At 44.9% G+C, this 12,839-nt stretch overlaps 1 protein-coding gene across 2 annotated transcripts in view; it reads left to right on the top strand.

Annotated features, from left to right (window-relative positions):
- The window catches only part of KIF16B (kinesin family member 16B), a 318,925-nt gene that overhangs the window by 274,219 nt on the left and 31,867 nt on the right, over positions 1 to 12,839 (top strand). For both annotated transcript variants that reach the window (XM_075596069.1, XM_075596068.1), the window contains one exon: positions 12,725 to 12,808. In XM_075596069.1, coding sequence (XP_075452184.1) covers positions 12,725 to 12,808 — 84 coding nt within the window. The remainder of the gene's footprint in view (positions 1 to 12,724; positions 12,809 to 12,839) is intronic.

Below are 12,839 nucleotides of genomic sequence, written 5' to 3'. Positions count from 1 at the left end.
AATGTACAGTAGGTTTAGTAGCACTTGTAATTGTAGTTAATCACTTCAAGTGATCATAATCCATACTGTATATTATATATGGAAATATCAACTGTTGTGGTTCAAGTATACAAGTGATTGAAATTTGTGAGTTATAGTGACTCACTAGGATTGAAGTCAGTGTCCAGATAAGGATACTAGCTCTCTTTCCAACCCATATCATTTGTGAGTGATTTCAAGCAGGATAATATCAGCAGCTCTAGGGGTGTACATTAATAGGAGACTTGCTGACGTCATTATAAAGTCCAATGTGCACATAAAGTTCTATTTAGAACAAACCAACTACAGTATTGCTATGCTAATAATTACTTTACAACTTACTGTCATAATCTAGTATCCCCACTAGATACAAAAGTTTAACCCTGCGGAACACACCTGATCATCGTGATCATGCATAGGTTTTTTTTTTTAAATTCTCAACTGTATGTGCGCATTTTCACTAGTTTTGTTAGATGCAATGTGTGTGACTGCACCCCTATTTGGCCTTTCACCTGGCCTTTAAAAGGGCTTCTTTGTGCTTCAGATCCAATTAGTGAATCTGGAGTTTAGGTAAATAAGTTTTAGTGCTATACACTGGCGACACACTTTATTCGAGCTCGGCTAGTCCCACGAATTCGGGTATACCCGAGTGTATTGAGGTTTGTGACTGTTTTCTGCCCGAGTGCATTGAGGTATTTTTCAGTCAGGGATTGAAGCATTTTATTCCCGCTGGCTGCAATACTGCACAGTATATATATATATACTACATTACAATTCATGAATTTATGCCATCTGGTAGACACGCTAAGCATTGCAGCCTATTAAATCCTAATCATTATCATTTAACAGATCAGCCGCCCGTCAGCCAGGCATGAACCCAGGCTGGGAAGGCAAACGCAACGGGGCTTGTCAGAGGTGAGGAGCGGTGCATTCCAGGTATCTGCCAGGTACATACTGGGCATTTGTTCGAATAAAGTGTGTCGGTGCAGTAGAATTCAATTACCACCTGTTTACTGCAGGATAAATATCAGGTGGATGCACTAGTAACAGAATATTGCAGCCAGCCTCCCTGTATTTATATTACTATTTCTTATACATGTATGTCTAACAGACTGGCCATAGATTCACCATATCAATCTATAATTATTTTTCTTTAAGTTCCATTAAAATGGTTTTAAATTTAAAACCGTTCACATATCATTGCACGGAGTGCATTCAACAGGGACCACTTTCTTTTTTCTGTTAAATTGTATGTAGCCCACTTTCCCCCGTGTCTAGGGTGACTACGTGTAGTGCGCTGTTACCTGTAGGCTCACAGGAGGCCTGATCCTCCGCTGCAGGGAGCCTGGGGTATACCTGGTTCGTTTGTTGACAGCGCCTCCACCTGTGAGGGATCCGAACAATGCTGGATAACCCCTTCACAGGACCCAATACAAGAAATGCACACACTTGTATAGATTACAGGTTTTACTGATTATACCACAACATGTATAACTTAGGCCCCACACAGCCGTAACCCCACAGTGCTCCCAACCACCTTGTCCACACCCCGGTGGGATTTACCCTAAAGTACTGAGGTGCCCTGGGCACCTAACCACCCTGTGTCCACAGGAGCCAACCCACCCAATGTGTGTGACAGCACTCTGCCCACAGTAAGTGTTATAGTTGGTGCACTTGTAGAGGGTATGATACCTGCCGGGTGCTCCAAAACTCGGTAGCGCCGACTGAAGACGGGTCCATCCAGTCCCACACCTTCACCGTCAGCGATGGTGTCCGCCTCCACGTGGGGTGGTATCCAGCTGGAGTGTCCCACCATAATAGTCTCTATATGCGATGGTGGTCTGGTCCCAGACCACAGCCGCATCTGCTGCGCCGCGTCCTGCTGTGTCCCTGACACTGGTCAGGTAATGGGGCAGTGTCCCTGTCCCTGTGGCAGCCACAAGCTTACAGGGAGTGGGGGCCTAATAGGGGGTCTCTGGCCTAGTGCAGGAGCCACACACCCTGCACCTACACCCTTACCCTTCAGTGTCCCAGCTCAGTCTCACGTACTCCTCAGCATGCCAAATGTATCAACTGTGGGAGCAGGAGAATCCGGCTGTGCGATTGGCTGCTGGGTGCCACCTGATCCTGCGGCCCTATGACCTTCTGGGGGCTGTAGTTCACCTGCGGAGTACTTTCTAAGATGGCCGCTGCTATTTGCTGGCTACTGCGCATGTGCGCATCCTGTAATGGCCATCGTAAGCTCAGGCCAGTTTGCGCATGCACAACTCACACTGCGCATGTGCGTGCACACAAACAGGACAGCCCCCGCTGTCGGGTGCGCCGCGGACCTTCAGGCGACACGCTCGCCATCCTGACCAGCCGCCATGTCCCTACTACCGGGCTGGGTCCATCTGCCACTGCGGCGGAACCCGGCATCTCCCTGCACATGCGCGCCTCCACCACCAGCAGCATGGGAGGTAAGGGGAACCCACGGCCAAGGGGAGCCCAGAGGTCGACCTGGCCACATGTGTATCTGTCCCTATTGCACCGTGTTATCTACATGTAATATTTATTTATAGAAGCTGATGCGAGAGTTTTTCCCTTTTCCGCTTCCCCTTGTTTGAATCAGTCAATAATTCCACAGATCGGTACTTGTTCCAATTTATTCAGAGACAATAAAAAGCAATCTGCATCAATCTCTGTCTTTACAGGCATTCTCCGTTATGAGTGGAGAGCTGCAATTTTTGTTTAAATCACTTCATAGTTGTCAGCCGTTCTGATTTCAATTCGTACAGATAACACATTTATACCTCATCCATGGACATCCGGACCTGCCCAAATATAGGCTTTCTCCAATTTCAACCGTCTCTCTCCAGCTGTGCTCTTATCGGTATGTTTCTTAAAACCTGCTATCTCCCATCCTGTCCTCCCCTACATTCTCTCACCATCTCATTATTTTTCTATGGCCCCTTTATTTTATGACCTTGTACTGTCTTTAATCTATACCAGGCCTGCACAACTCCAGTTCTTGAGGGCTGCAAAGAGGCCAGGTTTTCATGATATCCCTACTTCAGCACAGCTGGCTCAATTAGTGGCTCAGTCATGACACCATGAACGCATCATAGCAAAACTCCCAGTATTCATTAGCTCACTTATTAAATATCTGCTGATCTTTTACGAGATGACTGGGAAAACGTGCATCAGGAGCAGACTGTGTAATATCATTTGTATACATTAGGTATAAAGGATTCTGAGAATTGGCATATGCAGTCTGTTTCTTTTGTTAAGTATTCTGCCTGCAATGGAGGATATGCATCCAAAAACTTCTGCAAATAGCATAACTTTTATTCTGCGTCACATCCCACCTATTACTGGTCCAGGTTTCCTTTTTCTTTGCTAAAAAAAAAAAAATCTGCCTGGTCTGAGGTGGTGTAAAACTCTACCTGCTAAACCTGGGGAAATAATCTACGAGCAGAGTACAGTATGCATATTAAAAAAGCATTCCAGGATGTCATTTTTGTTCGTTTTGAATTGATATGGACCATCTGCTTCCAGAGATACCATACCCTTTTTGTAGGTGCTGCTAGTGTAGAAAGCTGTGACAAATTATGTTGCAACTTCCTATTGGCTCCTTTTCTGCGGGGGATTTAAACCCCCATATTGTTTTCCCAGGGGAGGAAGCTACCAGGTTCCTGGAGTTGGAAATTGAAGCGGCTCCGATCTGGAGACCACCTGCTTCAAAGCCAGAGGTTTAAGGGGGACACCCGAGACGGAATCGCACATTTTTTTTTAAAATTCTTTATTTATTAATTGTATTTTTATAACAACAAACATACAACACAATATAATACACTACAAAACAATACAATATAAAAATTATATTTTATATATATATATATATATATATATATATATATACACAAACGCCAACAAAATAAAAACAAAAATATTCGATTGATATAAAGTATGAAAAACAAATCAATCCCGTGCTTAATAAACCCATTTTGTCTCTTTAGTTCTCATTTTGGCAGATGATCCCTCTTTCCTTTCCTTTCACAGTATTCTGTTACCAGTGAACTCTGAACATGGTAGCCAGAGCAGTTCAAATTTTAACTCTGTATCAGTAGTTATATATGACTCCCTTCATCCTCATAACCTCCCATATTCTCGATTCCCATTGTCCTATAGTGGGTGTCTCCAGTTTTTTCCAGTTGGCGGCGATAGTAGGAATCACACATTTTAAAAGAAACATTTAATTTTGAACTAATATCAGTCTTTTACAGTAAAACATGTCTGTGGAGACCTCAAATATTAAAAGTTTTAGAATTTCTGGTTCATGGATGTCCAATTTCCTGCCTTCTGCTTTATAGCAAGTAGTGCTTGACAAACATGATATGGAATGAAAACGTAGCCCCCTTTCCCCGTGTATAAGGGAAAATACCTGTGCTACCTATACCTGAGTGGCTTACAAGAGGCCTGATCCTCCGCCGAAGGGAGCCTGGGGTGATCACGTTCGCTAGCACACAACGCTTCCACCTGAGAAGGATTTTAACACAGTAGAATAGCCCCTCCCAGGACAATACAGCAGTAAATACACACACTGGGTTTATAACAATAGTATTTACTGACATAAGCCACACAACACACTGCCCCTACAGTAACAACACCTCGGCGGAACCGCCAAAGTACTGAGATGCCTGGGCACTTATCCTGCTAGTGTCCACAGACCAGGCCCGCCCTTAGAGTGTGTGTGGTGTAGTGCTACCCACTGTGTATGGCCGTTTGTGCACATAGACGCGATACCTTCCTGGTCTCTGGCCAAACTGTACCGTGGATACGTCGGACCGCGGAATGATGCCACGACGCGATCTTGCTGCTCCTTCCACGAAGGCGTCCGCCTCTGAGGGAGCTCCCGTTGGTGTGTCCCTTTTAATTGTCTGGTACAGTGCTTGTGGTCCTATCCCAGACTGCAGGCTGTGCAAACCACGTGTGTCAGTCATTGGTGCACTAATTGCTGAGGGGAGCGTCCCTATCTGGGGCCTTCCCTGCAGCAGCCACAAGCTGAGGTGAGTCGGGGCCTAGCTGGGGGCTATGGGGATATCTGGCCTAGTCTGGGGGCCACCTGCACCCAGACACTACCATACCCCTTGCTGTCCAGGCTTCGACTAACATGCTCCTCTAAGTGCGCCAAATGTATCTCTTGCTGACTCCGATTATAGTTGCCCTATTGGCTCTGCATCACCTGATATGCAGCCCCTGTGGCTGCTGGGAATTGTAGTCCCCTTGCAGAGCCTGGTAATGGTCGTCGCAACTCTCCCTCAATGCGCATGTGCACGCAACTAAAATGGCATCCCCCGCTGATCGGCCCGCCTGCAGAACTGGCAGCTCGGCTGTAACCTCCCTGCACCTGTGCTGGGTCCGCCTGACATTCTGGTGGCACCCGGCGTCTCCCTGCAGCCTCCCCCCACGTGCCCCGGACCGGAAGGTAAGGAGACATGACTACACATCATTGAATATTGTTCCATATGTTATACCTGAGACCAGTAAAGAACAACAAATCAATACACCTTGAGAATTGTAGTATAAAACACTGGTATTTATGAGATTTCATTTATTCTGTTTTACATAAATAAATGTGCTGTATTCAGGAATCTGAGTTCAGTTTTTACACTTAATTATTGTCTCACCTTATTGTTTTAATGTGTTAAACCATATGTAATAAGTGCAAATAAGTGTTAACCGCATTTTTGGATGCAATTGTCATCAACATATCACATTATCACCTCTTGTTCACTAAGGTGTTCGATATACGTAATTTCTTAAAACAGATTTCAGAGTGTAACAATTATTTTATCACAGAAGCAGCCTTAGAGATGTTAACCATTTTCTACACTAGCAGACGTTTGTTGCACATTGGATAATTTCATATATGTTTCATTCCAGACTGTAGAATTTAATTAATTGATCTAAGGATTTTATGGAGAAAATTCAAGTTTAATTCTTCAACTGGTATATTAAGTATGACTGACACTAGTAGGGCCAGTTAAAGGTAATTGTGTGAAAGAGAATTATAACATATATGAAGGTAATTTAAATGGATTCAAGATGTATTCTTAAACACTCTGAAATCAGGTTGTGTGAGCTGTTACTGGCAGTTTATTGCATCCATGGAGTTAGATATAACCAACACCCATTCCCCTCTGCTGCTCTTGTGATACTGTAGTGTGTACCAGATTCAACATCATTGTTAATGTGTTAACTATTTGGTGCTTACACTGAACATTCGTTTATGCTGGTTTATTCTAAAGTTTATTTATTACCTGAAACTGAAAGGTAAAAATTCTAACAAATGTGTAGATTTAGAAAATGAGTTGTGGTAGTCTGACTCTCTAAATAAAAAGGCAGTGGTAATGTACTGTACTGGTAGATCATTTCTACCAGGTTACATTACAAAGTAAGAGAACAAAGCATACAAAAGAAGTTGACTGTTATACAACCACCTGGATGTCCACTTACAAAGAAATCAATTAGATAATATTTACGTTTTTCAACTGGAAAATGTACAGCACAACAGTGCTGGCAAACTGTAAGGTGTTTATTTTTTAGGAGGCTTTTTAATCCAGTTAATTTCATTATACTTCATGAACACTGCAGATGCTGTATTATCTTGGAAGTACAGGTACTGTACCAGTGACCGGTAGTTAAGATTGATCAATTCAAGGAGCAATTATGACAACTTGGAAGAAACTTTAGCAATTGGACACAGGTGTATGTGGCTATTGAAAATATGTCCTTACTCGCGAGTGTACTTAAAGTGAGTGTCCTTAAACCGGGGTATGCCTGTAAAAGAGAGTACTGGAAGTCAATGTCACTCATTGAGACTATTCAGTGAGGTTTACAGTGCCTTCAAAAATGACAGCCCAGAAACTTATTTTTGGAGATACGTCCCACATACAGGGTGAGATTTTGGTGAATGATCACTTTTTTTTATGCCATTTTGCAGAAGCATTCCTGGGCAACTGAGCTCTCATTAGAAAACAAAATCACTTCAAATATTTTACCTTGTTCATGGCCTATAGCATAGGGTTGGATATGTCTAGGCACTCAAGGAGTGCATAACGTATTATTTTATCAGAAAAAAGATGGATGGGCTTGTATAAGAAAGCTTAACACATGGATCTGTTTTGATCATGCAGACATATTTTGTAGTATATCTCTACTTCTATTGATGCATGCTGACATTGACCCAATATTAAATGATTTACTGACCATGGTAAGACATTTATTAGGAACGAATACAAATTCTGAAATTGAAAACTGCTAGATGATTTTACAGTGAAGTATATGATAAGAATAATAAAGGTAAAGGTAGATGACCATTATTCCATAAGATTACTTATTTTTTTTTTTTTATTCTTTCACAACCGTCAAACTCTAGTTTGCTGTTCATTTGTTCTTATTCCTGGCACTTTTCTTCCCCTTGTATCATACAAAATTGCATGGGATGCATCTCGTCACTGTACGGGATGCTTATATTCACTGCACGAATGCTTGTCATCACTGTACCATATGTGAGGGACATGCACTTGTACATTAACCCTTTTGAGTGCCCTATGACGTAATTATCATGGGGGACAGCACCATTTGAAATGCAGTGTACATCTTGCTACAAATGCTCATTTTCTATGGGGGGAGATTTATTTATAGCACGATCAGAACAGAAGTGGAGTATCCTCCACTTCCGTTCCCATCAAGAGGGGGCATGCCTGTGATCACGTAATCGCTACCCAAAGAGATCATGTGGTTGAGATCCGGAAGACCGTTAATACGGAGGTGTCGCTGGTCTTCCAGCACTGAAAGGGTTAACGAATAATATTTAATAAAGGACATACAGGACACCTGCAAGCTCATATTGAACCCCCAAAATAACCACAACATATATATATATATAAGCATATAAGTGTCACAGAGGAGTGCTACTGAGCATGGCGATATATATTTAAAACCAGAGACAGAACATGAAACACAGGCAGAGCTCAGTGCACATCCAGTGAAACTTATACACGGTACAGTGCCTAAATATATATGTATAGATACCTATTAAATAAAATGGTCTTTTAGTTTAACATTTTGGCCAAAGTGTTGTAAGCCCCTGAGCCACTACACGGCAGACCACATCTCAAGGGTACCTAACACTAATATAAATTCTTAATAACCTGTGCATTACCAGGAAGAATGATTTATAATAAATCTGTCAAAATTAGTTGCATACAGGCATGCCCCGTTTTAAGTACACCCGTTTTACATACAATCACAAGTACGTACATTTTTTTTTAATTGCACCTTACCCCCTGTGTACGTACACATGTTTCGCGAGTACGGACACCAGGGGGCAGCGTGCGCATGCTGCGGCAGTGTGCCCTCTCTTCCTCTCCCCGGCTCTTCCTTTACCCGGCTCCCCCAGCTCTTCCGTTCCCCAGCTCCCCCCGGCTCTTCCTTTCCCCGGCTCATCCAATGCCCGGCTCTTCTGAACACCCCCCCCCCCCACCTCCCCCGACTCTTCCGATCACCCCCCACCCCCCCTGGATCTTATGATTACCCCCCTGGCTATTACGATCACCCCCCCACCCCCCTGGCTCTTCCGATCACCCCCACCCCCCAGCTCTTCCGATCACCCCCACACCCCGAGCCCGCTCAGAGCCTCCGCTTACTGCCGTGCTTCCGCCGCCCGCAACCTGCACGCTGCTTGAGGTAGGGGAAGAAAGGGAGGAGGGACATGGGGGGGTTGATGTGAGGGACATGGGGGGGTGATGTGAGGGACATGCAGGCTGGGGGGGTGATGTGAGGGACATGCAGGGAGGGGGTTGATGTGAGGGACCTGCAGGGAGGGGGGGTGATGTGAGAGACTTGCAGGGAGGGGGGGGTGATGTGAGGGACATGCAGGGGGGGGATGATGTGAGGGACATGCAGGGGGGGTGTGTGTGAAGGACATGCAGGAGGGGGTTGATGTGAATGACATGGGGGGTTGATGTGAAGGACATGCAGGGGGGGAGTGATGTGAGGAACATGCAGGGAGGGGGGGTGATGTGAGGGACATGCAGGGGGGGAGTGATGTGAGGAACATGCAGGGAGGGGGTGTGATGTGAGGGACATGCAGGGGGGATGATGTGAAGGACATGCAGGGGGGGAGTGTGTGAAGGACATGCAGGAGGGGGTTGATGTGAAGGACATGGGGGGTTGATGTGAGGGACATGCAGGGGGGGAGTGATGTGAGGAACATGCAGGGAGGGGGGGTGATGTGAGGGACATGCAGGGGGGGAGTGATGTGAGGGACATGCAGGGGGGGATGATGTGAGGGACATGCAGGGGGGGATGATGTGAGGGACATGCAGGGGGGGATGATGTGAAGGACAATCGGGGGGAGTGTGTAAAGGACATGCAGGAGGGGGTTGATGTGAAGGACATGGGGGGTTGATGTGAGGGACATTCAGGGGGGAGTGATGTGAGGAACATGCAGGGAGGGGGGTGATGTGAGGGACATGCAGGGGGGGAGTGATGTGAGGAACATGCAGGGAGGGGGGGTGATGTAAGGGACATGCAGGGGGGATGATGTGAAAGACATGCAGGGGGGGAGTGTGTGAAGGACATGCAGGAGGGGGTTGATGTGAAGGACATGCAGGAGGGTTGATGTGAGGGACATGCAGGGGGGGAGTGATGTGAGGAACATGCAGGGAGGGGGGGTGATGTGAGGGACATGCAGGGGGGGGAGTGATGTGAGGAACATGCAGGGAGGGGGGGTGATGTGAGGGACATGCAGGGGGGGGAGTGATGTGAGGGACATGCAGGGGGGGAGTGATGTGAGGGACATGAAGGGGGGGATGATGTGAGGGACATGCAGGGGGGGAGTGATGTGAGGAACATGCAGGGAGGGGGGGTGATGTGAGGGACATGCAGGGGGGGAGTGATGTGAGGAACATGCAGGGGGGGAGTGATGTGAGGGACATGCAGGGGAGGAGGGATGTGAGGGACATGCAGGGGGGGAGTGATGTGAGGGACATGCAGGGGGGGAGTGATGTGAGGGACATGCAGGGGGGGATGATGTGAGGGACATGCAGAGGGGGGTGATGTGAGGGACATGCAGGGGGGATGATCTGAGGGACTTGCGAGGAGGGTTATATGTTGGAGATGCAGGGGGTGATATGAGGGGTGTTGGAGGAGATGTGATGATTTTACCCGTGCGGCCCGATTTTTTAAAAATATGTATTGGAGGGGGGGGGGGGTGTCTTTTAAAAATGTATTGAGGCTGTGGGGGTGTTTTTAAAATGTATTGGCGGGGCATTTTTATTATGTGTTGCAGGGTGGGGTTACATGTATTTAGAGTGGTGGGGGTTTTGGTATGTATTTTGTGGGGGGGATTGAGTGAGTGGGGTAATTGACGGAAGGACGAGGCGAGTGAGAGGAGAGAGGGGGGAGTGAGTGAGGAAAAGTCGGAGTAAGAGTGAGACACGGGAGATAAATACATGCGAGGCGGTAGGGGAGGAGAGTGAGTGAGACGGAGGCAAGAGAAATACATGGGTAGAGGGTGGGAAATAGAGGTGGCTCGTGAGGTGTGAAATTAACCTAGGGCCACGCTTATAGTGCCGGCAACGCTGACGTCAGGCTGCGGTTGCTGGAAAAATCAAATTAAAGTGACTTCCAGTGATCGCGACCAAGCAGTCGCGCCGTCCTGTCGCTCCAACTATAAGCACACGCGACCGCGTCAAAACATTTGTTTTGATGCGACGTCGCCAGCACTATTAGCGCGGCCTAATATGTGTCAGCCAGATAGGGGCTCCCCGAGAATTTTCGAAATACTTCAAGGGTTCCTCCTAACAAATAAGGTTTGGAATCACTGACATAGAGGCTGTGAAATTCATCATTGTAAGCAAAGTTGGTGTATATTTGGTTACTGCTATAGGGGGAGTTAGGGTCCTCCTTGTTATTCCAGTTTTGAGTGCTGTTTATCGCTTTTTGTTTTGTGCTACAGTAAAAATACTGTGCAGTAGAAGATATTCCCTCTCCTTCATCCTTCCTACATAATTTTTACATAATTTTCTGTTCATCCATTTTGCATCTGCCAGCACTAGTAAGAAAAAAATCAGCCGACATTAAAGATTTTCTTTCTATAAAGCCTACTGTATTTATTTTGGTTACAAATGCATTATTTACAGTACATCAGTTATGCATGTATATGATGTTTGCAGAACAGTACATGCATCGTAAAGTGGAAAAAAAGTAGTGCTTCACTTTAAGTACATTTTCACTTTACATACATGCTCCGGTCCCATTGCGTATGTTAAAGCGGGGTATGCCTGTAGTTCTAAGTCTGATTGAAGCTTTTATTAACCTGTACATTACCAGGAAAAGCACTCTGTATTAGATTTGTCACAATCATACTGCAAGCAAGCAAGTTCCCCTGAGAGTGGGAGATGCTATGGAGTGAGCTTTTGACCATTTAAATGTGGGAGGGGGTGAGCTTCAACAAGATAGGAAGAGCCACCCTCCAATCAGCTAAGACCAGCTGAACAAGAATTGTAAAACATACAGGACACCTGCAAGCTCATATTGAATCCCCAAAATAACCACAACATATATATAAGCATATAAGTGTCACAGAGGAGTGCTACTGAGCATGGCGATATATATTTAAAACCAGAGACAGAACATGAATCACAGACAGAGCTCAGTGCACATCCAGTAAAACTTATACACGGTACAGAGATGTGGTCTGCTGTGTAGTGGCTCAGGGGCTTACAACACTTTGGCCAAAATGTTAAACTAAAAGACCATTTTATTTAATAGATATCTATACATATATATTTAGGCACTGTACCGTGTATAAGTTTCACTGGATGTGCACTGAGCTCTGTCTGTGGGGCTTATGCAGAGAAGATAGAGAAGGGAAATAGCGCCATCTTTTGGCGAAAATACGCACCAGAGAAGCTTGTCCTGCAGAGAACATGGAGAGATTCATAAAATTCGCCACAGCAGGTTTCTTTACTTTAAAAATTGCCAAACACGTGGCGAGATTGGTAAATTCGCCATGTTAAAATAGGGTGGTATGCAGGTAGCATAGATGCACTGCAACTCGCCATTCTGCCCTATATTATAGCGAGTTCAATGTAGCCAGAAAAACTTGGCAATTTTGAATCTCATCAGAAAAAAGAGGTAACGCAGCTTTTCAGCATACGCCCATAACTTACTCCAATTCTGTGGCTATTTTCCTGCCGTTTTCACATTAAATAACGTTCCTCTCTGCATAAGCCCCTGTGTTTCATGTTCTGTCTCTGGTTTTAAATATTTAATAAAGGATCCAAAGAACCAAGCTGGGGAAATAATTATGAAAAATACCACTGATTTATAGATTTTTTTGCAGCCGGGATTTTAGAAAGTTTTAATAGTCTGGAATGTGACTTGATGGCGAATAAATGTTTTTGTAAAATTTGATTCAGTGATGTTTTACCACAACCATGTTATTTTAAGTTCAATTAGTTTTAAAATTCAATGTTGCCAAAACCTGATTAAAATTTTTTTTTTTTTTCATTTTGTCTGTCAATTGCTTCAGCTACTATATCTGTAGTTTCATTTACAAATAGTACACAGCGGCTTTAATTTGTATTCAGCATTATTTTGAAAGAACGCTATTTATTTAATTAACCTACAGTATCTCTGTTATCCATTTCAGCTTACTTCCTTAGAATTCCCCCCAAAGAAGCTCTTCGGAAACAAGGATGAACGAGTCATTGCTGAGCGTCGGACCCATTTAGAGGTAAAATGTAGCTTTTTTTCACGACCACTAT

The sequence above is a fragment of the Ascaphus truei genome, chromosome 4, assembly GCF_040206685.1.
Source record: "Ascaphus truei isolate aAscTru1 chromosome 4, aAscTru1.hap1, whole genome shotgun sequence".
NCBI lineage: Eukaryota > Metazoa > Chordata > Amphibia > Anura > Ascaphidae > Ascaphus > Ascaphus truei.
The sequence above is the reverse complement of the archived record's forward strand: the minus strand, read 5'-3'. Positions and strand labels throughout refer to the sequence as shown.